This window comes from Rattus norvegicus, chromosome 7 (assembly GCF_021556685.1).
Source record: "Rattus norvegicus strain SHRSP/BbbUtx chromosome 7, alternate assembly SHRSP_T2T, whole genome shotgun sequence".
NCBI classification, from domain to species: Eukaryota; Metazoa; Chordata; class Mammalia; order Rodentia; family Muridae; genus Rattus; species Rattus norvegicus.
In genome coordinates, this window is record NC_141540.1 from 92,842,498 (window position 1) to 92,865,427 (window position 22,930).

Sequence of the window (22,930 nt, forward strand, 5' to 3'; positions counted from 1 at the left end):
AAACTAAGAAACCTAAGATATGTTCTTGTATTGCTGGACCAGCCTAACTCCATTTTAAGATAAAAGCTATCCTATTACAAGGTCAAAATAAATTCTTTCTGATTTCTGTAAAACTAGGATTTGACTAGAATCCTAAAAAAAAACTGCAAGACTAGGATTTTCTGGACGTGCTCCACACACTGTACCCTGACCTCCACCTCTACCTCCACCCTGATTAAGACGCTGTGCCAAACAATTCCAAGTCGTCAGCTAAATTCCTATGAAACCAAGTCTTGGAAATCCCACAACCCCTGAAAAGCCCCTCTCTAGCCTTGCAGTTTTTGGGGGGGCTATGTAAGTCTATGTTCAGTGCTATCTTTTCAAACTCCACTTTAGGGAGATAACTTTACCTGACAGAAAATAAAGCTTGCATAATTTGACTAAATAGTTCAAATGATAAATAATCTTCACTTGTGTTCAGTGGGATGAGCAGTATGAGAACAGACATCTAAAACAGGACAAGAGAGAAGAAAGTCTGTAAGTCACACCCTAGGCTTACATATGGTCACATGATCGACAATGATTCCAGGACCATTCAATAGAACAGGATGAGTCTCTTCTCCAACACCAGCAAATCTGGACCTCTCCTTTACAGACAGACAAAAGTTAACACTAAATCATATAAATAGGTTAACTTAGTTTTTAAAACCATAAAATTTCCAGAAAAAAACAGGAAAAGTTTCGTAATAAATCTGTCAATAGTTTCTTCAATGAAACTAAATGAACAGTCAACAAAAGTGAAAAAAGACAAACTTACATCAAACTTTACAAGCACAGAAGCAAAGGGGGAAATGATCAACAGAGAGAAAAGGCACCCCTGGGAACAGAAGATACATGTAATGATTATCTCTCTAAAAGCTACAGAGTTGCAAACTGATTTTTAAAATTTAATTTTAGAATGGGAAGAGAGGTTAAGCCATCAAGTAGAATAAGCGTCCGTATCCACAGGCCCCACAACCTATCTCAGTGTGTCTGCACATTCAGACTTTTCCTGTTCATTATTCTTTCAGGGACAGACTACTCACACATTAGGCAGCCGTGAAAAGCGATGATTTCAAGTATAAAAGGATGTTCAGATGTGGCATGTAAATATTATACTGCTTGACATAAAAGGACTTGGGCACGCAAGAAATTTTATATTTAAGGGGGTGTCCTAGACCCAATCCTTAATAGAAAGCAAGGAATTGCTAGATACAAAAAGTGGTTCAACATCAATGTTCAAAAGGTGTGATGCAGGCCACTGAGAGGAAATGCATCGTTCCCCAGGGAGGGACCACAGAATCTACAATACCACCTTTCCAGGCAGGATGTGCCTGCTGCTGCAATAGAGGCATGGGAGAGACAACAACTTTGTGACAGAAGGGAACTCAGGGCTTGTTCTGGAAACCTGGTCAAAAGTCCAAAGCTCTGGAGGCTATAGAGCCAGAGGGAGCCTACAACTGTTGCTAAATGAACAACTGTCACACTGCCTCCTAGATACGTGTGTCCATAGCCATAGTGCGGTTTTTGTTCTCAGCCTCAGACAGACAACCCTCCTTCTGCAGTGGGCAGCGATGCTGGGGTTCATAACTGGGAAGGAACTAAGAACAGGTAACCTGGTGCTCAGACCTACACAGGGCATCTGCTTAATGGGACACTGATTTCAATCCCCCCAACGCGCGCACACACACAGGATGACAAAGCATCGTGGACAAGGAATCAAGAACAATATAGGAGCTGGAGGGGAAGTAGTGCTGTAAAGATGCTATCTTCCTGTCATAATGCCACAGCACTTGCGACCTCACTGCAGCTATGGCGACCTGAAAAGGTGAAGGGCACAACACAACAACAGCAGGTAGCACCAATGGGACTCAGTGGGTCACAAAGACAAGTCAACAAATAAAATAATGTGACAGCCATGAAGGTGAGGGCGGGACGGTGATATGCTACGAATTATCAGGAAGGAGTGGGAAGTGGGAGTAGATATGATCAAGGCACACTGTATACATGGTTAGATACTGAGAAAGCATTTGACAAAAGTCAACACCCCTTCATGATAAAAGTCCTGGAAAGACCAGGAATTCAAGGCCCATACCTAAACATAGTAAAAGCCATATACAGCAAACCAGTAGCTAACATCAAACTAAATGGAGAGAAACTTAAAGCAATCCCACTAAAATCAGGGACTAGACAAGGCTGCCCACTCTCTCCCTACTTATTCAATATAGTACTCAAAATCCTAGCCAGAGCAATCACACAACAAAAGGAGGTCAAAGTGATACAGATTGGAAAAGAAGAAGTCAAAATATCACTATTTGCAGATGATATGATAGTACATTTAAGTGATCCCAAAAGTTCCACCAGAGAACTAAGCCTGATAAACAACTTCAGCAAAGTGGCTGGGTATAAAATTAACTCAAATCAGTAGCCTTCCTCTACTCAAAGGATAAACAGTCTGAGAAAGAAATAGGGAAATGATACCTTTTACGATATTCACAAATAATATAAAATACTTCGGTGTGATTCTAACCAAGCAAGTGCAAGTTCTATATGACAAGAACTTCAAGTCTCTGAAGAAAGAAATTGAAGAAGATCTCAGAAGATGGAAAAATCTCCCATACTCATGGATTGGCAGGATTAATATTGTAAAATGGCCATCTTGCCCAATGCAATCCCCATCAAAATTCCAACTCAATTCTTCACAGAATTAGAAAGAGCAATCTGCAAATTCATTTGGAATAACAAAAAAACCTGGATAGTGAAAACTACCCTCAACAAAAAAAAAGGGGGGAAATAACCATCCCCGACCTCAAGCTACAGAGCAATGGTGATAAAAACTGTATGGTACTGGTAGAGAGACAGTCAGGTAGATCAGTGGAATAAAACTGAAGACCTAGAAATGAACCCACACACCTATGGTCACTTGATATTAGACAAAGGAGCTAAAACCATCTAGTGGAAAAAAGATAGCATTTTCAACAAATGGTGCTGATTCAACTGGAGGTCAGCATGTAAAATGCAGATTGATCCATTCTTATCACCATGTACAAAGCTTAAGTCCAAGTGGATCAAGGACCTCCACATAAAACCTGATCCACTCAAACTAATAGAAGAAACGGTGGGGAAGAGACTCGAACAAATGGGACTGGGGAAAATTCCTTCAACAGAAAACCAATGGCTTATACTCTAAAATCAACAATGGACAAATGGGACCTCATAAAATTGCAAAGCTTTTGTAAGGCAAAAGACACTTTCAATAGGTCAAAACAGCAACCAACAGATTGGGAAAAGATCTTTACCAATCCTATATCCGATAAAGGGCTAATATCAAATATATTCAAAGAACAAGAAGTTCAAATAAGTAAGTCAAATAATACTATCAAAAACTGCAGTACAGAGCTAAACAAAGAAATCTCAACTGAGGAATACTGAATGGCTGAGAAGTATCTAAAGAAATGTTCAACATACTTAGTCATCAGGGAAATGCAAATCAAAACAACCCTGAGATTTCACCTCACACCAGTGAGAATGGCTAAAATCAAAAACTCATGTGACAAGAGATACTGGCAAGGAGGTGAAAAAAGAGGAACACTCCTCCATTGTTGGTGGGATTGCAGACTGGTACAACCATTCTGGAAATCAGTCTGAAGGTTCCTCAGAAAACTGGACTCAGTACTATCTGAGGACCCAGCTATACCTCTCTTGGGCATATCCCCAAAAGATGCCCCAACGTATAACAAAGACACATGCTCCACTATGTTCATCGCAACCTTATTTATAATAGCCAGAAGCTGGAAAGAACCCAGATGCCCTTCAACAGAGGAATGGATACAGAAAATGTGGTACATCTACACAATGGAGTACTACTCAGCTATTAAAAACAATGACTTCATAAAATTCATAGGCAAATGGATGGATCTAGAAAATACCATCCTGAGTGAGGTAATTCAATCACATGGTATGCACTCACTGGTAAGTGGATATCAAAAACAGAAACCTCAGATTGCCCAAGATACAATCCACAGACCACATGAAGCTCAAGAAGAAGGACTACCAAAGTGTGGATGCTAGGGGGAACAAAATATTCATAGGAGGAGATATGGAGACAAAGTTTGGAGCAGAGACTAAAGGAATGTCAATTCAGATCCAGACCATATTCATACAGCCACCAAACCCAGACAATATTGCTGATGTGAAAAAGTGCATGCTGACTGGAGCCTGATATAACTGTGTCCTGAGAGATTCTGCCAGAGCATGACAAATACAGAGGCTCACAGCCGAACATTGAACTGAGAATGGGGTCCCCATTGGAGAAGTTAGAGAAACAACTAAAGGAGCTGAAGGAGTCTGCAACCCTGTAATAATAGCAATACCAGCCAACCAGAGCTCACAGGGACTAAACCACCATCCAAAGAGTACACATGGACAGACCCATGGCTCATATGTAGCAGGGGAAGGCCTTGTTGGGTACCAATGGGAGGAGAAGCCCTTGGTCCTGCCAAGGTTGGACCCCCCCATTGTAGGGGAATGTCAGGGCAGGGAGGTGAGAAGGGGTGGGTGTTTGGGTGGGGGAAACACCCTTATAGACGGGAGAGGTGGGGTGGGATAGGGGATTTATGGATGGGAAACCGGGAAAGGGGATAACATTTGAAATGTAAATAAAAAATTTTCAATTAAAAACAAATGTATTAAACATAAAAGTTTTATTGTGCTTTAAGCAAATTTTTTAATTTAAAGAAATTACATATAAATTGTGTCCTAAGAGTTCGAAAAATTATTTTCAACCTGGTTTTGGTTTGGTTTGGTTGTTTGTTTGTTTTTTGTCTGTTAGTTAGTTTGAGACACGGTTTCTTTGTATAACAGAGCCCTGGCTCTCACTTTATAGACCAGTCTCAAACTCACAAAGATCTACCTGCCTCTCCCTCCTAACTGTTCGTGGCTGGTGTAATCTTTAAGCTATAAGAATGATCTTCCTGAAAGAGCTGGTAATACTTACCTCTTCTTAAAACAGATGACAATGGATGCCAAACGGGACAAAGTAAAAACCTTTGTTATACAAATTCTCATTGCACAGACATGCCATTTTCCCCAGAAACTCAAAACCCATGATTTAAGTTAACCCAGTAAGAGAGGAGAGTTACATTGGGAAATGAGCTAACGCCATCTGTGTACGCTGCAAAGACGCAGCTGACAGGCCCACAGCCTTACCTTCATCAAAGTCAGCATCGTCCTCTGTGTGCTGGGGGAATGGGAAACAGTTGGTAATCTCCAGTCGGTCTTCTACAACCAGGCCCAGGAGCACTCCCTGAACGACCTCAGTTCCTTGTCCTTCTTCTTGATAATGTTTGATTATCTTTAATACTACCTAAAAGAAAATACAAAAGAGAACTTAAAAACCACACAATTTTATGTTTTACTTATTTCTAAGGGAAAAATAAAAACCACCAGTGAGTTTACACAACCACAAAAATACCTATTTGTCTTGTAAACCATTTCCTTTCGTCTTACTTAAAGATCACACAAGGTTCTTGGACACTTAACCCTATAAATGAGATCACTAGACCTTTGTTAAAACAAAGTAAGCAGGTATCGGGAGACATGGAAAATTAATGTAGGTTTTTAGAAGAAAACTACAACAGATTCCTTAAAAGCCAGGACCTACATATGCAAAAGGTGTGTGTTCATGCCCAGAATCCAGTATATTTTCATCAAAAAGCCAGGTCAGAATAACCTTACTTCCTTTCATAGAACAAATAAGGCTAAAGAAAGCTATTAAAGTATTTAAACAAGCAGCTGCAGGTGAAGCATCTAAACACTACCTCATACTCTCCAGTGGTCCTGAACCGCCCCAACTTGTTTCTTTATAAAGACCAAGGACACACATTAAACATACCCAAGCAAGATGGGAAATGCATAGAGATCTGATTATCTGCTAAATAAATAAAGCAGATAGAGAAATGCATAAGCGAGGGCTAAATTATAGGAGTGAAAGCTTAAAACTCTGTGATGAGTACTAATTGGGTTCAATAAATTCGTGTGTCTGGAAAAGTATTCACAAAGAGTATCTATCAAGTAGCAAAGGATTACCAGGGGTAGGACATTAGTCTTCTGTGAAAAGATAAACCTGAGAATCACCAGGGTTCATTTCAATAAATAATATTTCAAATTTAAGAATATATTATCTACAGCACTCAAAAACTGCCAAAACAAAAAAGACTATCACCAAAGTAAGAAGTGCAGGATCTTGCTATTTCAATCTCATGAAAGAGATTCAAAAACAAATCAAAACCAATCTTTGTCAAACCTGAGCAGTTTCATTCATCATTTGAAATTGTATAGTCCTCCTGCTTCCCTCCTACTGTGGTATGAATATGAATGCCCCCAGACTCCTGGGTTTAATGCTGTGCTGTAGCCTGTGATAGGAATTTCCAGAGGTTCTGGAGGTTGGACTTAATTGGAAGATATAGGTTCCTGGGAGAATGGCTTTGGAATTTATACCTGGTCCCCAGTCCCTTCCTTACAGGATTTCATGAGGTGAACATGCCAGTATGATGATGCTCTACTCAAACACTTGGGGCCTTGCAACCACAAACTCAACCTCTGAAGCCAAGAACTGTCTCCTGTAAGTTGTTTTTCTCCGGTGCGTGTCAGAGCAATGCAACATAACACCTGCACACAATCAATGCAATCAATGTACGTTGTGTTGCTATGGCAAACTGCCTGATGCACAACTTGGAAGGATAGCGTATTTCAGCTCACAGTTTCAGGGGTCCCAACACTGGTTCCAGAGAGTGAGGCAAAGCATCATCTGGTCAGCACAGTGGAGTTGCCTGAGCAACTCTGTGGCAGTAAATAGGAAAAGAAAAGATCAGAGACAACTACAGTCCCTCAAAGTCGGCCCTTGGATATTTATTTCCTCCAGCCAAGCCCCACCACGTAAGTTTCAACTTCTCAACAACACCATCAATGAATCCAACAGAGGATTAACTGATAAGCCAGAACCCTTGTGACCCAATCATGTCCCAAAGTCCCATCAGAGGGCAATTCAGCTTTGAACACGAAAGAACATGAAAACTTCCTATCTAAACCATACGAGTACAATCAATCAAATGTGTTATTCAAGTAATACTGTAGAAATCCTTCACAAACTTGAAATTAGAACAGCAAACACACACACACACACACACACACACACACACACACACACACACACACACACACAAAAGGGGGGGAGAGGGGGGATTGAAAAGTGTCTTTCTTGAGAAGCCTACACTTACTACGATTCGTCCCAATTTCTTAAAGCTGTCTTGTCTATGTATGTGTCTCTAAGTATGTGTGTCTCTAAGTATGTGTGTCTATGTATGTGTGTCTCTAAGTATGTGTGTCTATGTATGTGTGTCTATGCATGTGTGCCTTTGAGACTTTACGGGCATCATATGTGTGCAGGAGCCCACAGGGACGGTAAGTGAGGAGAGCATTAGGTCCCCACCATCTGTAGTTAGGGGTAGCTGTTACCCCCTTGTAGGTGTTGGAAACCAAACACAGGTTCTTTGCAGGAGCGGTAAGCCCCTTTTAACTGCTGAGTCATCTCTACAGCCCCTCTAAATTATTTGAAAAAACTGGGAAAACACACACACACACACACACACACACACACACACACGCGCGCGCGCGCGCAATTGAATGAATAAAAGAAAGAAGAAAGCATAAATTCCTGACTAGAACAAATTGGCACACATATTTTCTAATTCTACAAAACCAAGAATGTATCATATACATGGGTTTAAAACTTCTACAGACGTGTGGGATGATCTGGAAGTATCAACATGCTGCTTCTGCACTCCCTCTTAAAGACTCGTACAAATGAAAGGCTGTTTTACTCACCATTATACCTTCAACACTAACACAGACACTGGCACATGAAAGCTACTCCAAGTATAGTTTGCTAAAGAAATAACTAATGAACATTATCAGCAATTCCTGATGCACCAGCCCTCTGCTCAGTGCCTTACACGCAAGGAATGACTTAATTTAATCCTACAGCTACCTTTTTATAAAGCCAATTATACTCTTCTCCTATCTTCTCTAAGAAACAGGTAATCTGACATAAACTGATTTAGGTAAGCCTTGACACTTTAAGGTATTTCCCAGTAACTGAGAAAGTGTAGGTATGCTAAACGCGTATGCTAAACAAAGGCTACACGGTTATGATGCAATGTCAGCATCTCCAGGAGGTGTCCCTGTAACTATGGCTCAGGGGTTGATGCATGAAGGACAAGCTGACAAAGTCAGGCAGCAGAAATCTGTGAGTAAATAGTGATGATGAACAAGTTGTGCCCTGGTCCCTGACCACGTGTCCAGTTGTCCTAGGAATTCCAGGCAGTTTTTAATCTTTAGGCAGCAGTCTCACGAGTTGAGTTGGGAATGTCCACCCACAATAATCCTAGTTTCAGCCGTGTTCAAATGCTCACTTTCTTTGCCTCGAATTACGTCTCTTTCCATAAAACAGTGCTGATATATGTAATTAATCCTATTTATGGATGTCAAGGCTCCCTGTTCATACTTTCAAAGCTGATGCAGGGAAGTCTCCAAAACAAAAAACACACTCCCATATCTTGTTTTTAATGTGTCACAAATGACCCCACAAACGCCGGAGCCCTACGTCACTTGCAGCTTAACAAATAATGTAACAAACTTTTTCAGAATAAATAAATGCTCTCATACTGAGTACTTATTAAGAGCTATCTAAGGAGCCTAAAATATCCTTGTGTCCAATCCTAATCTCTGAGTTCCGATTAACTGGTCTGAGCTAGATGTGTACACCTTTGGGAGAGTTTTGAGTTTAGAGTCTCCATGTGTCTACAACACCTTGCTTTACTCTAACATTTTAATTATAATTTAACTTGTATGTAGGTATGTGTGCCTACGTGCAGGTATCTGCCCTTGAGTGTAAAAGCCAGAAGTCACTGGATCCCCTAGAGCTGGACTTACATGTGGTTGTCAGCCACCTGATGTGGGTGCTGGGAACAAAACTTGGGTCCTCTGCGAGAGCAGTGAGTGCTCTTAGAGACCAATAGTCTCTCTAGTCCTAGTGTAACTTTTAATGACCATGATCCTGCTTTCCTTTCTCTTTATTTTGGTTTAACTCTTCAAAAGCTTGTAATGCCATAAGCTAGCTTTCTTCTAAGACTTTTCACTGTTTCTAAAAAGTGCAGTGAGAAATACCAATCAAATGTGAATATTTTATTTATAAAAGCAAAAGTATCACCCCTAATAAGGAAGCCCGGGTCTACTTGGAATATCATTACAGAAGAGGGACAAGAACAGCAGAGACATTACACAGCAGAGCAGCACACACGTTTTCTCTAGTCTAGTAAGTCTCAGGGCTGTGAGCTGACCAAGACAAGAACCAGCGCTGACTAGAGTCCTTTAAATGGGTACAATGGTCATTCTGCTGTAAACTCTGCCAGGATAGTAAACCTTAGAAACTATGCACAACAGTCTTCTAATACTTTGAAATGTCATCACACTCTGGGTCTGAATGTTTAACCCATTCAATTTGCCCTGCCCGCCAAGTGTCCAACTACTGTCTTCTGAATAGTGACTTGTGTCTAGCACCATCTTGAAGACTTCTGAGGTTTTCACGATATAAAGTAAGGCAAGAATCCTACCAGCAAGATACTGCCCGTGTCTGCTCGGACAACCCTAAAGGGAGTGCTTATGTCTAGATCACTAACGCACACTGTGATGGGACAAAACAGGGAGGCTTTTACCTATCTATCTTCAAGGACTTAAGAGGAGTGTTTACCAAGCTGCCTGCCTTTAAAAAGGAAACAAAGCACAATCTCCCTTTGATTCAAAATCTACAAATTACAAATGATTTCATTTAAGATAGCAGTATTCTCAAAAGTATGGGGTGCCCTCAAAGCTCAGGGATCTGTGTATGCAGAAGAGGAAGTGGAAATATTGTGACCAAGAAGTGATGGATGACTCCAAGGAAACCGTCTTCTAGACACACTGGATTGACCCCCATTTGAACGCAAAGTCTTGTACATTAACCACACTTCAGTGCAGGCTCTGCTTTCAGGACTGAAAACCAACTCAACAGCATTGCTAGTTTTCTGTATCGTTTTGCTGTTCTATCTTATTGGTCTTTTGATTTCCATTTTTGTGTTTTGTAGTTTGTTTCTTATTTTTGTTTTCTTTAAAAGAGATCGAGAAAGAGTTGGGTGGGTAGGGAAGGATCAAAGACCTGGGGACTAGGGGAAGGGAAACATGATCAAAATAAATTGTACAAATTTTTTTTTCAATAAGATGTCAAAAACAAGCTAGGCAGTGGTGGAGCACACCTTTAATCCCAGCACTTAGGAGGCAGAGGCAGGCAGATCTTTGTAAATTCTAGGCCAGGCTGGTCTACATAGCAAGCTCCAAGATAGTCAGAACTACCTAGCCAGAACTACCTAGAAAGACCCTGTAAAAAACAAATAAACACAACAAAACAAAACAAAAACAAAATGTTTAAAACATATGGGGGAATATATATATATATCAATGCAAATAGCTAAGTAAGTTATTATACTAGCAATCAGTAATGCTTAAATTTAATGTTAATAAGGATGAGTAAAACTTCCCATGATTCCCTAAGACCTCCCTGCAAATATATTGGAAGCTTTCCTAGGAGTGTGTTATACTAGGAATTTCAGGTCCTCTACCTAAAGTCATTAACCTACACTATAAAAGACCTTATCTGAAAAGGGGGTAGGATTTTTTTTTAATGCTCTACGAGGAAAGACTTTAAATTTTACCAAAATGCAGATAATGCTTTTAGACAACTGTTTTCTATCAAATCCAGGTCTCTGAAGAACACTACCTTGAGAAGGCTTGCATCTGCACAGACTTACCAGCCTTCTGTATCACTCCCTCATTAATTGATTTGCTCAGATATTTACTGACTTAATTCTAGAGCCATGACAACTCTCTCATCTCACCTCATCTCATATGAGATGTTCCACAGGAAGCACGTCTCCAGTTCTCTCACCATCGCCTTAGTGAGCTTCATCCCACACCACCATCTGAGATCATTTCAGGCCTCAGGCACTTCTGACCATTGACTATAAATCAGGGATTCCCACAATATCCCTCTCAGGTTAAACCACCTGTTTTAAAAGGCTTATAGAATCCAGAAATTAATATTTGCTGGGTCCACTTTAAAAAAAAAAAGTCAAAGAAATGGACAGAGCAAGGGACAGAAGCAGGAGTGGTGACTCTGAGCCTACCACTCTCCCAGGACTCTGGAGATTGCTACACCCAGCAAGGCTTGCATCTTTGGTCATGCAGGGAGGAGGTGGGGGTTATTTTGTCTTGTTTTTACCGATATTTAGTAGATTAAATTCATCTCCAGCTATCCCAACTCCTTACCAGAAATCAGGAGCCAAGTCCAACCACTCCAATCTCTTTATGGAGACCAGCCTCATCCTAAATCACCTCACTAACACAAACTCCTATGTGATCAGAGGGCTGAGTATGAACAAAAGCCATTCCTGTCACTCAAAGCCCTAAATGTTGTAGGAGCTCTGGGACAGAAACTGGGAACAAAAGCCAAAGTCACTGAGGTCCCGAAGCACTCAAGACTCTTCTAGACCTCTAAACTCTTAAAATTGAGGGCCCTGAAAACTTCAGTACAGCTAATTTCATGTCAGAAAATGAAACTGAGAAATCCTGGCATTTCTCTTTAAAAACAATAATGAATATGCTATGTATTAGCATAAGCTACATTCTTATAAAAAATAGCTTTTCCAAAACAAAACTATTTACTCACAGGTCAAAAATGGCAGTTTTAGACTTCTGGAAAAAAGTTAATTTTAAAAAATATTTCATTCAGGACAGAAAAATCACAGTTTTACATTTCATAAATCTTTTTAATGTCTTATTTTGTAGAAAGCAGTTGGATTATGCCTGCCTTTGTATTCAATCTCTTTTTTTTTTTTTTTTGGTTCTTTTTTTTCGGAGCTGGGGACCGAACCCAGGGCCTTGCGCTTCCTAGGCAAGCGCTCTACCACTGAGCTAAATCCCCAACCCCTCAATCTCTTTTATATTGCTTATCACTGAGCATCTGGAACCTCTCCTGAACACACATGAAGGATACAGAACAAGCTGGCAAAGGACATTTATGTACTATGAAAAGTCTGACCCTGGAGACTTTTAAAACAAGATGTTAATGACAATAAGGAAAACTGATCGTGATTAGTTTGTGAAAAATAATTATAAAGTGGGTGGTGCAATGAGGGACAAGAAGGTGGGCTTCAGTAGGGGGTGCAGCGAAGATCATATGCAGCAAGAGTGGAGGAAGCAATCACCCAGAGAAGACACAAAACACAGCGACCGCAGCCTTGGGACACTGCTTAAATTGCCAACATCTGCTTTTTATAAAATATGTAAGTTGGATTTTTATTTTTATTTTTTAAAATGTACATGTACCACAAGTATTAGCCTGCAGCTATGCCTGTATACTGTATACAACATGAGGCTTGAGGCCTGTGGAGGTCAGAAGGGGCTGTTGGAGCCCCTGGAAATGGAGCTACAGATGGTTGTAAACTGCCATGTGGGTGCTAGAAACCAAATCTGGGTCTTCTGCAAGAGCAACCAATGTTCTTAACTACCAAGTCATCTATCTATCCAGTCCCAGTAAATTGTATTTTAAAGACATCAAAAAACACCTAGAGATGATGGAGTTTAATGCCTTCAACCCCAGATAGTAAGGAACCTGAGACACAAGGATAACAAATTAGAGGCCAGCCTAAGTAACTTATTGATGCTGTATCAAATTAAGCAAAAGGCTAGAAATACACCTCAGTGGTAGAAAGCTTCCCCATGTTCAATTCCTAGCACAAATAAAGGAAGGAAGGAAGGAAGGAAGGAAGGAAGGAAGGAAGGAAGGGAGGGAGGGAGGGAGGGAGGGAGGGAGGGAGGGAGGAAGGAAGGAAGGAGGGAAGGATAGGGTTGGGAATGCCAACTTCAGTTCCTAGCATAAATAGGTAAATAGATAAAAAGTTAAAAAAAAAAAAAGATGGGCGTGTTGGCCAGGGTGGATGGGCTTGCCTGGCATGCATGAAACTCTGCTTTGAATCTCTGTATTACAAAACAAAATAAACAAAAAATGCACCACCAAAATATTTCAGACATTTCATGAATACTCAAAAGAATGCCCATGACATCTAAAACAGAAAGTTTAAAAAAATAAAACACCTATTATGTGAATGTAGTTATATGCTTTAATGATATCTGTATCATTAATTATAATAAGCATGTATTTGTTTTCTAGTCAAAGGATATCAAATTGAAGTGAAGAGGAAGACTTTTTTTAAAAATATTTATTTATTTAATGTATGTGAGTACACTGTCACTGTCTTCAGACACACCAGAAGGCATCAGATCCCATTACAGGTGGTTGTCAGCCACCATGTGGTTGTTGGAATTTGAACTCAGGACCTCTGGAAGAGCAGTCAGAGCTCTTAACCCGAGCTATCTCTCCAACCCCGAGGAAGACTTTTAAATATAGCAGTTACTGTAACTTGTTCCTTAGAGCTTCACAACACAGAACAAATTCAATTTTCTTTCTTGACAGTACTGGCTTACAGAGTAAGATGCCAACATCCTTAACACTTTGAGGGTGTCATAGTTATAGGTTTTTAGTACTACTTTAAGGCAAGTTGGGGAAGATAGGGTTTATTTTGCCTTACAGCTTATAGTCCATTATCCAGGGACATCACAACATAAGCTCAAGGCAGAAGCCTTGAGTCCGAGGCTGATGCAGAGGCCATGGAAGAGTGTTCCTTACTGGCTTGCTCAGCCTGTCTTATCCTTGCCATGACTACTAGCCCAGGAGATACACCATCCACAGTGAGCTTGGTCCCCCCACACCAATCATCAAGAAAATGACCTATAGATTTGTCTATAGACCAATGTAGTAAGTCACTTTCTCAACAGGGGTTCCTTCTAACCTAAGTCAAGTTGACATCAAATTAGCCAGTTCTGTTGTTAGTAAAATACCAGCTAAATTAAAGTTTGTTAGTACCTGGACAATAGGTGTGCACACGTTTAGTCCCACCACTGGGAGGCAATCGGATCTCTGTGAGTTGGAGGCCAGCCTGGCCTACAGAACAAGTCCCAGGAAAACCAAGGCTACACTGAGCTCAAAATAAAAACGTTTTTGTCTTAAGAGTTTTATTACTGTGAAGAGACACCCAACCACGGCAACTCTTATGAAGGAAAACATTTAATTAAGGCTGGCTTACAGGTTCAGAGGTTCAGTCCATTACTGTCATGGAGGGAAACATGATGGCATACAGGCAGACTTGTGCTGTAGAAGGAGCATCGTGATCCACGGGCCACAGAAGAGACTGAGACCTAGGCCTTGCTTGAGGTAGAGTCTTCAAAGCCTACCTCCTAGTGACTTCCTCCAAGAAAGCCACAGCTATTCCAACAATGCCACACCGCCTAATAATGCACTCTCTATGGGATAATGTGGGGGGGGGGGGGCACATTTTTATTCAAAGCACCATAGTTTGCTAGTAAAATATCAACTAAATAAAAGTACAATTAAATAGTCCTAATCCTAAAAGGACGGGAAAAAAATCCACAATATGAAAGCCAAAATAACTATTGACTAAATTCTACCTTCTTAAAATTTCTTTTTTTGAGATTATTATATAAACCATTTCCTCCTTCCCTTTCCTCCCTTCAAACCCTCCCATACACCCCTCTATCCCAACCCACTCAGAGATAGATTTGTAGGTAGGTAGATACATTGGTGGGTAGACAGACAGACAGACAGACAGACAGACACCCCTGCTCAGTATGTATACTACAAATATGTACGTCTTCAGTGCTGACCATTTGGTATGGATGGCCATTTGGTATGTTTTTGCCCAAGGAGAACTATTTCTCCCATTCTCAGCATTCCTTACTTCTTTGTGTAGGACACCTCTTTTTCATGTGGTTATTCTACAATTCTATTCTAATAGCATACACAGGCACCTGTGAAATATCAGATAACATGCACATAGACACATGATTACTAGAAAAGCTATACATGGAATACAGAGTCTGGCTTCCAAGAGCAGAATGACTTATTCAAGAGAAACCTAATGTGAGTCTAGTATAACTCTACAAACTCGACTCAACTCTGTACTATAATTTATATTCAAGGGGAATAGGGCGCTAGACAGTGGGGCACACTTGCTTAGCACACACATAACCCAAGGGTCAATCTCTGCTAGCAGCAAAGAACTAGACTGACTAGCAAATGAGCTAAAAAAAAAATAAGTAGTAACATCAGGACAAACAGGTTTCCGACTGTCCCTAAAAAGAACCAGCTGATGCCTAAGCAGTTAGTAGTTAGCCTACAGCATCTGTGATGGTTTGTATATGCTTGGCCCAGGAAGTGGCACTATTGCCCTGTTGGAGTAGGTGTGGCTTGTGGGTATGGACTCTAATACCCTTGTCCTAGCTGCCTGGGAGCCAGCATTCTGCTAGCAGCCTTCAGATGAAGATGTAGAACTCCTGTACCATGCCTGCCTGCATGCTGCCATGTTCCCACCTTGATACTGGACTGAACCTCTGAACCTGTAAGCCATCCCCAATTAAATGGTGTCCTTTTAAGAGTTGCCTTGGTCACGGTGTCTGTTTACAGCAGAAAAACCCCTAAGACAGCAACCCTTGTGCTCTATCCTTCACAGGGCAGAGTTCACTCGGAGTGCTGGGTAACCTGCCCTTTATAGCTAGAGTAAGCAAACACTGAAGTACTCATTCAGCTAACATTAAAAAAAAAATACTTTAACCACCAAAATTAACTTAAAAAGTAAATCTGGTGGTATTAAATGATCACATGCTCTAATGTCATACTTGTATTAAATATTACTACACTGGTGAGAAAAAGAAGCTACATCCTGAACTGGATATGAAAATAGTTTCTTACAGAACATCTGGAGCAATCTGTGAAGAACACATTCCCACTGTTTACCACGGCCTAGGAAAAGGGAGGTGCAGGAGAGAGGGGGGAAAGCACAAGCCCAGGGATGACGCACTCCAACTGCACAGCAGGGCCAAACTGCTACCAAAGTTCCTTAACACTCGCTCAGCTCACACAGACCACACCCCACAGCTAAGTAGAACTTTATCAACTTTCCATGATATTCTGGTTGGAGCTTTTGGGATAGTCTCCACATAACAACTCTGGCTGCCTCCTTCCCTGCCTGTCTCCAAAGTGCTAGGACTACAAGGTCACACACCAGTTTAAGAGAGAGAAGAGAACATGCAGGTGTCAGAGACCAGAGGTGCTGGGTCCCCTGGAGACAGAGTTGCACGCAGCTGTGAACTACCCAACGTGTGTGCTGGGGACTGAACTACAGTCTTCTGCAGCATCAACGGCAGCTCTGAACCATTCAGCTGTTACTCCAGACCTACACTTGGCTATTCAGACTTCAGAGTCAAACACTTTATGTCACAAAAATAAAGATTCTCAAAATATAGCAATAGGTGTGAACTTCAAACCATGTGACTACCAAGCTCCTGGCTTTCTCTATCAGCCCCACGGCTGCTTCGAAGTACATTCTCTTCCACTGAGGTCATTCCCATTTTCCCCTTAGCTATTCTGCACAGTTTATTTGTATAAGGAGGGAAAATAAATCTCCCTCCACAGCACAGGCCCTCCTTGAGTTCCAAGTTCTCTACAACAGAGGTAAGACAGTGCCATATTCACCCAGTAAATAAACCCAGCCAGAAGCTCAGCCCTCTTCCAGCCGCTGCCTAGTAATGAGGGCCTGAGACACACTGACCACACAATTAAGTCCTCAATAAGCACCAGCACCATTACAATGGCCACACCACAATACACAGCCCACCTATCCTTATCTGTCTGTACCCAGCAAAACATTCAGTCACTGAGTGAAGTTTGCCAAGATCTGCCATCCCTCTAGAATGCTTACATTCCTCTGAGCTTTTTTTTCAAGCACGACACATTGTAAATTGTGGCTATTAAAAATCGTCTGCCTAAGCCAGAAGGTGGTGTTGCACGCATTTAATCCCAGAAGAGGCAGGTGGATCTCTGTGGGTTCGTGGCCAGCCTGGTCTACAGACTGAGTTCCAGGACAACCAGAGCTGTTATCCAGAGAAATCTCATCTCAAAAAATTTAGAGGGCAACTAAAGCCGGGGGGAAGGTGCAGGTCAGTAATTGCAGCAGGAAGTGCAAGAAGTGGAGGCAGAAGGATCAGGAGCACAAGGCCAGCCTTGGTCACACGGAATGATTGGCTGGAATCAGCCTGGTCTCCATTACACCCTGTTAAGCCACTTCACTCAAAAGAGTTCACTTGTCATAGCTACAAACCATGGTGATGTCCACTTTATGAGTTCTTTAAAAGTTCAAAGCAAAGCAGTAGGCCCAAGCCACCCCAGCCACCGGCCAGCTGAAGAGCTCAAGTGAGATATACAATTCCTAGCTGGCTCTCCTGGGTTCTGCAGCTACTGGGAGGTAAGGCCCACAGCCTGAACTCTCACATCAATCTCTGTCAAAGAACAGCTATTACTGTAGAAGAACTTTATTCTCAAAGAAAGTGTAATGTCACAAAATCTCCCTTTAGCATACTCTGTAAAGTCAATATCTAGACTTTCATTTAATCTGGCTTCTTTCACTGCCAGAACTGTGAACTTGGCAGTTTTCTTATTTGGTTAAGCCTAGACCATTTTTTCTAACACTGAACAAAGAAGGCAGTTATTGCCAAAATGTAAACTCAAAAAGCAGAAAGCTGCATTAGTCTTAAATTTAACACATTTTACGGCTCAAGTGGGATAGGAGTTCCATTTCACAACTGGCTGAGTCAAAGAAGAAATGGGATTTAAATCATTGCTGCTAAGTTTTGATGTGAGTAAACTTTAGGGACTTCAATGGTGAGAATAGTTATTTTGCCCCTGACACGTGAGACTGGTTACAATGCTCCATGATAGCTCATCAATATCGCCTCTAGAATATCTCATTTTAAAAGAGCGCGTGAGTTTCATGATTATTCTCTTGGAGCTAACGCTTACTGACGATTCGCATTGTTAAAGTTTAATCAACTAACGACTGTCAAAACAGACCAGAAGCACAACTTCACGAAGTTCTTCAAAGTAACAGTTCTTCTTCTGCCTTAGTCCTACAGGATCACAATGGTGCAGCCAAAGGCTCTAAAGTAGACAAGCAAAGGCTAACTAGCGAGCGTGCTTAGTGCATAAGCTTTACACCATCAGAAGGAACACTAACCTGGAATTTTTCCCATATACAGCTAGAAGGTTTATTCAAAAGTAAAATTAGTGACAGAAAGGCTTATCTGGAACAAAATATATTTCTCTTCTCATGCAAAGCAATAAATTAATAAATAAAAACTAAATCAATAAATAACAAAATGTCTATTCCTTAAAATACTACAGCATATTCAGATGCACTGACTACTACTTAAAAAGTCATTCTGGAATTTGGGGGCACTGGGATTATCAAGTGCTTTAGTACTTGCTAAACGAGGCCAGGAAACACGGTAGGCAACCCTGACTGTTAAAGAGCCATTAATTACGGCTGTCTGGGAAAGACGCATGGAACACAGGTGCTTTGGTTTCTTTACTTGCTCATTTTTTCCTCACGGTCTGTGTTCTATGTGCACATATTAATCACCCAGTGCAGTGGGTGTGCAGATTAACAGACCTTCTGCTTTCAGCATTATAAAACATACTATAAACCAGGCATGGTGGTACAGAACTTTAATCCCAGCACTCAGTAGGCAGAGGAAGGGGGATCGGATCTAAGTTTGGGGCTAGTCTGGTATACAGAGAGTTCCAGGACTGCACAAAGAGTCCCTGTCCTGGGGAGCTGGGGGAGGAGGGGCATTACTACAGTAAGCTCAGAAGTTCCTCTTCCTGCTCAGGGCTTACCTCTGAATGAGCTGATGACTATGTATGCCCGCATGGAATGTGAGTGAGTGTCCCTCCAAAGCGGAAAGAGGAATTTAAATATCATACAGTGAAGTGCGTTTACGTTGGATATGACAGTGCTTTTCCCACAAGGCTTTTGAGTTTTAATGCTACAGGTGTTCTATAAGCAAGTTTACTCAACAGCACTGTCCAGGACAGCCAAGTACAAAACGGCCTGTAAGACAACATACATGAGGTTCTTAGAACAGCCAGGAAACTCAGAGAGAGCTAACACGTGATCGTCAGAGGTCCCAAGGAAAGCATTAGAAACCATCAAAGATGTCCCCCCAGCTTGAGTGACTTAGACAGAGTGGATTCACTAATAACAGAAATCAATTGAATCCATGCAACACACATACTAACAATAACACCTCATTTTAAAAGTACAGAAAAAAAATTTAAGATAGTAATGTCAGTTGGCAATGGAGCCAAACATTAGACTGGAATTCTCTGCAGGTGGGAAAGTCAGCGGCACTCCCTACAGGGCTACTGAGGAAGGTAATGGGCCAGGGTGCTCAGCACAATCACAAACACACAAGCCTCTAACTCTACTGCCGTCAACTCTACACATTCCAAAAAACAGGAAAAACGCTAGGACAATAATCCCCAACTTTCAATTTAAAAGCCCCAATCCAAATTAATTTTCTTCTTTGCAGTTTTTCCAAACCTCCCTTACAATAACTGTTCAGAGCTTTTCTTCTTAAAAACTATTTTACAGAGTGTGTCAGAGGGAGCATCTGTCACTTACATAATGAAGCTAGTTGTAGATAGGGTTAAGAGAAGGCACAGGGAGTCCAAAACAAAACCTCACACAATCATCAGGATCCAGTGAGTACAAGTAATATTTAGAAACTTTACCTGGGAAGAACATAAAACTTTACAGTAAATATGTAGCTGATGTTCCAACTCAAGTGGTAAAAGCTTCATATTTCACTATGTTCAGCTGAATTACCACTATGATTCTGAGTATAAATTTTTATATGCCTGGTCTTGGTACTATACAGAAAACTACTCTGGCATATGGAAGGATCCCTTTCCCACCTCTTAGTTTTAGACATAACCCTGGCATTAGTTAAGCTGCTGCACTCTGCGCTTTCATGGCCACTGGATGCAGCCCCTTTGAGAGGGACCGTCCAATAGCAGCTTACAGGTACACGTCTGTAAACACACTACCACACCCCTTGCCAAATGAGATACATCCAAGTACCATGGACTAAAAAAGCATACAAAAAATAACTGTGAAATACTTTTGAAGAAAAGACAAACACAATCAGATATCACATAACTGCTAAACTCAGACATTCACTGAACTATAAGATACATGAAAAAGAAGTCAGAAAAATCTCACACATGTTAAGAGCACATTTTTGGAAACTTTTCTAACAACGAAACAAGGAATACATTATTTTGTACATAATTTCTAAATCAGTGGTTCTCAACCTTCCTAATGCTGCAAACTTTTAACAGTTCCTTGTGTTGTGGCGATCCCCAACTATATAAAATTATTTCATTGCTACTTCATAACTGTAATTTTGCTACTGTTTTGAATCATAATATAAATACATGTGTTTTCCTATGGTCTTACACCACCCTGTGAAATGGCTGAACTCCAAAGGGGTCATGACCCACAGGTTGAGAACCACTGTTCTAAACAGACATTATTTCCCAACCTTAGCATATATCAAGATCCATAATCTGTGTTTTAGTTCCCTTGTTTATATGAGGATAGTTATCATTTCTACCTGAGAGCTACTGAATCTATTCCCTTTGTGTCTGCCCTCTATCCTTGCAAGCTCCCTGCCAAAAGAAAAAAAAAAAAAAAGAAAAAGAAAAAGAAAAAGAAAAATTTCATTGTGGAAGCTATAGTGTATCATGATGAATCCCAGAGTACACCCTTTTGTCCATATCTCTTTAATTGCAAATGTTCACTGTAATGAGTCATGGGTCTGATTCAAGTCCTCTGGTTTCTCCTATCAATATTGGATCCTCTCTGGAACTCCTGGATGCCTTGTGTCATGGAGATTCTGCAGCTTTGGATCTGTAAGACTGGCCCCTTCACACACTCCAGCAGTTCATAGATGGGGTAGATGTTGGGGTAGGCCAATTCAAAGCCCTAGATCTGGGCCTAGGTGGTAGCTGATCCGGATAGCCTGCCAAGTCTCCTGCATGCACACACCAAGGCCAGCACAGCACTGCCCTGCCTGGCTCAGGAAATGCTATAGCTGCCAAGGGACAGGGTCAGCTCTCCCACCCTAATGCCCTTGGGCTGGCTCACCCCCAACTCCCTCAACCAGGGTCAGCTCTACTATGCCCAAGCAAGGTGCAGGGCCAACTCCTTCATTCTCATGACCTTGGAGTCAGCTCTTCTGCTCAAATGCCTTCAGGGTCAGCTATCCCAAGATGCCCAGGCGAACCGTGCAGCTCCGCACAGCCCTCAGATAGTAACATGGCCCCAGGTAGCAGCTGAGCCCAAAGACATCTGCCTGCCTTGTGGTAAAAGACCCCTAGTGCTACAGGTCCTGACCCAGACATGAACCTCGGTGGTAGCCCTAGCCTTAGGTCACTGGTTACTCACGTCAGACTGTTCTTCACTACCCTCCATCTCCATTCCCACCTCTCTTCACGTGCACACATCACTCTGCTCTCATCCTCTTCCACCTCTCCACTGCTTACTGTTCTTCTTAGAGGCAGCCTGGGGCCTCTGGGTGTCTGGGTCGTGTAGGGCATAGCCTGTCCACCTAGGGGATCTCAGTGGCCTGCCTGCCTGGGCCCCAGAGCTGGCCCCAAGCATGGCACCAGCTAATCCCCAGTACTGACCTCTCTCCTGCTCCCCCATCTTTGTTTTTTGCAATGATATCTGTAACCATGTTCTTTAGCAAACTGCAGAATCAGGGATCACTGTTTTCTAGAACTGTTGGTGGCATGAAAAACCACAATATAACCTTCCCCGGGGCTGAGATATCCTTTAGGGCTGCTTCCCGCTTAGTCGGCCGTCCATGGTGTCTGGGGAAAGAATTCATAGTTCCTGTACCTCACTGCCTCTCATCAACTCTGGCCTAAATTAAACAGTTTAATTGCTTTGCCTCTCCAGTCAAGAGAGCGTGTTAGCTTTGCAGAGATGTAGGCCTTGCCTCTACTGGTAAGAATATCATGACCGCCATTGTGGAGTGATTGGTGAGCTGTGGCACTGGATGCTCTTCCTTCAGCTTTTCCTCACGTCACTAATTATGCAATGGCTCTCCTGCATTTACAGACCCCAATGCAGGTCCACTGGGCGGCATCAAACAGGAAACCCGGACACTTCTGTTGGTTCCTGGGAAGGCTGAGGAAGCGCCCTTGTTAAGGGGTGTGCAGTATTGAAATATTAGCTACTGTAGTTGCCAAAGAAGTGCCTGAGCCACTCACAGCTTCATCTCTTCATTCTAACCATATGTTCTCACCTTGCCTCAAAGGGCAGCACCAATATTAACAAGGCCCTGACTAGAAAGGGTTTATATCTTGGCTCTACCACTTCTGGGAGACCATGACAAATTTACTCAACTTCTACTTAGCCCCAGTGCTGCTTCCTGATTTATCCCTGCCTCAGCTTCCTGAGTACTGGGGTTACAAGCTTGTATGACCAAGCACCACTTTCCTACAGCTTCCACCTTAGCTCTGTCTCCCACCTAGGAGTGAATCTACTCAACACTACAACCATAAAGGTGGACATACAATGTTCTTATTACCACTTTTTGTGATCTTACCACAGTGGGAAAGCAGTCAAAAATCAAACCTGTAATTCTGAATTTTGGACTTCTCAGGGGTGATGGCTTGCAGTAAGGTACTTCCTAATACTAGCCAGCAGCAGGTACGCCAACTCCCACGTGCTAGCAAGCCAGCTAGCGAGGTGCAATCTCACACAGCCCATCTGATTTT

The 22,930-nt window shown here is 41.8% G+C and overlaps 1 protein-coding gene across 1 annotated transcript in view; it reads right to left on the reverse strand.

The window, feature by feature from the left end:
* Eif3h (eukaryotic translation initiation factor 3, subunit H) overlaps positions 1-22,930 on the reverse strand; it is an 83,249-nt gene that overhangs the window by 55,067 nt on the left and 5,252 nt on the right. Inside the window, 1 exon segment of the mRNA NM_198751.4 lies at positions 5,227-5,383. Coding sequence (NP_942046.1) covers positions 5,227-5,383 — 157 coding nt within the window.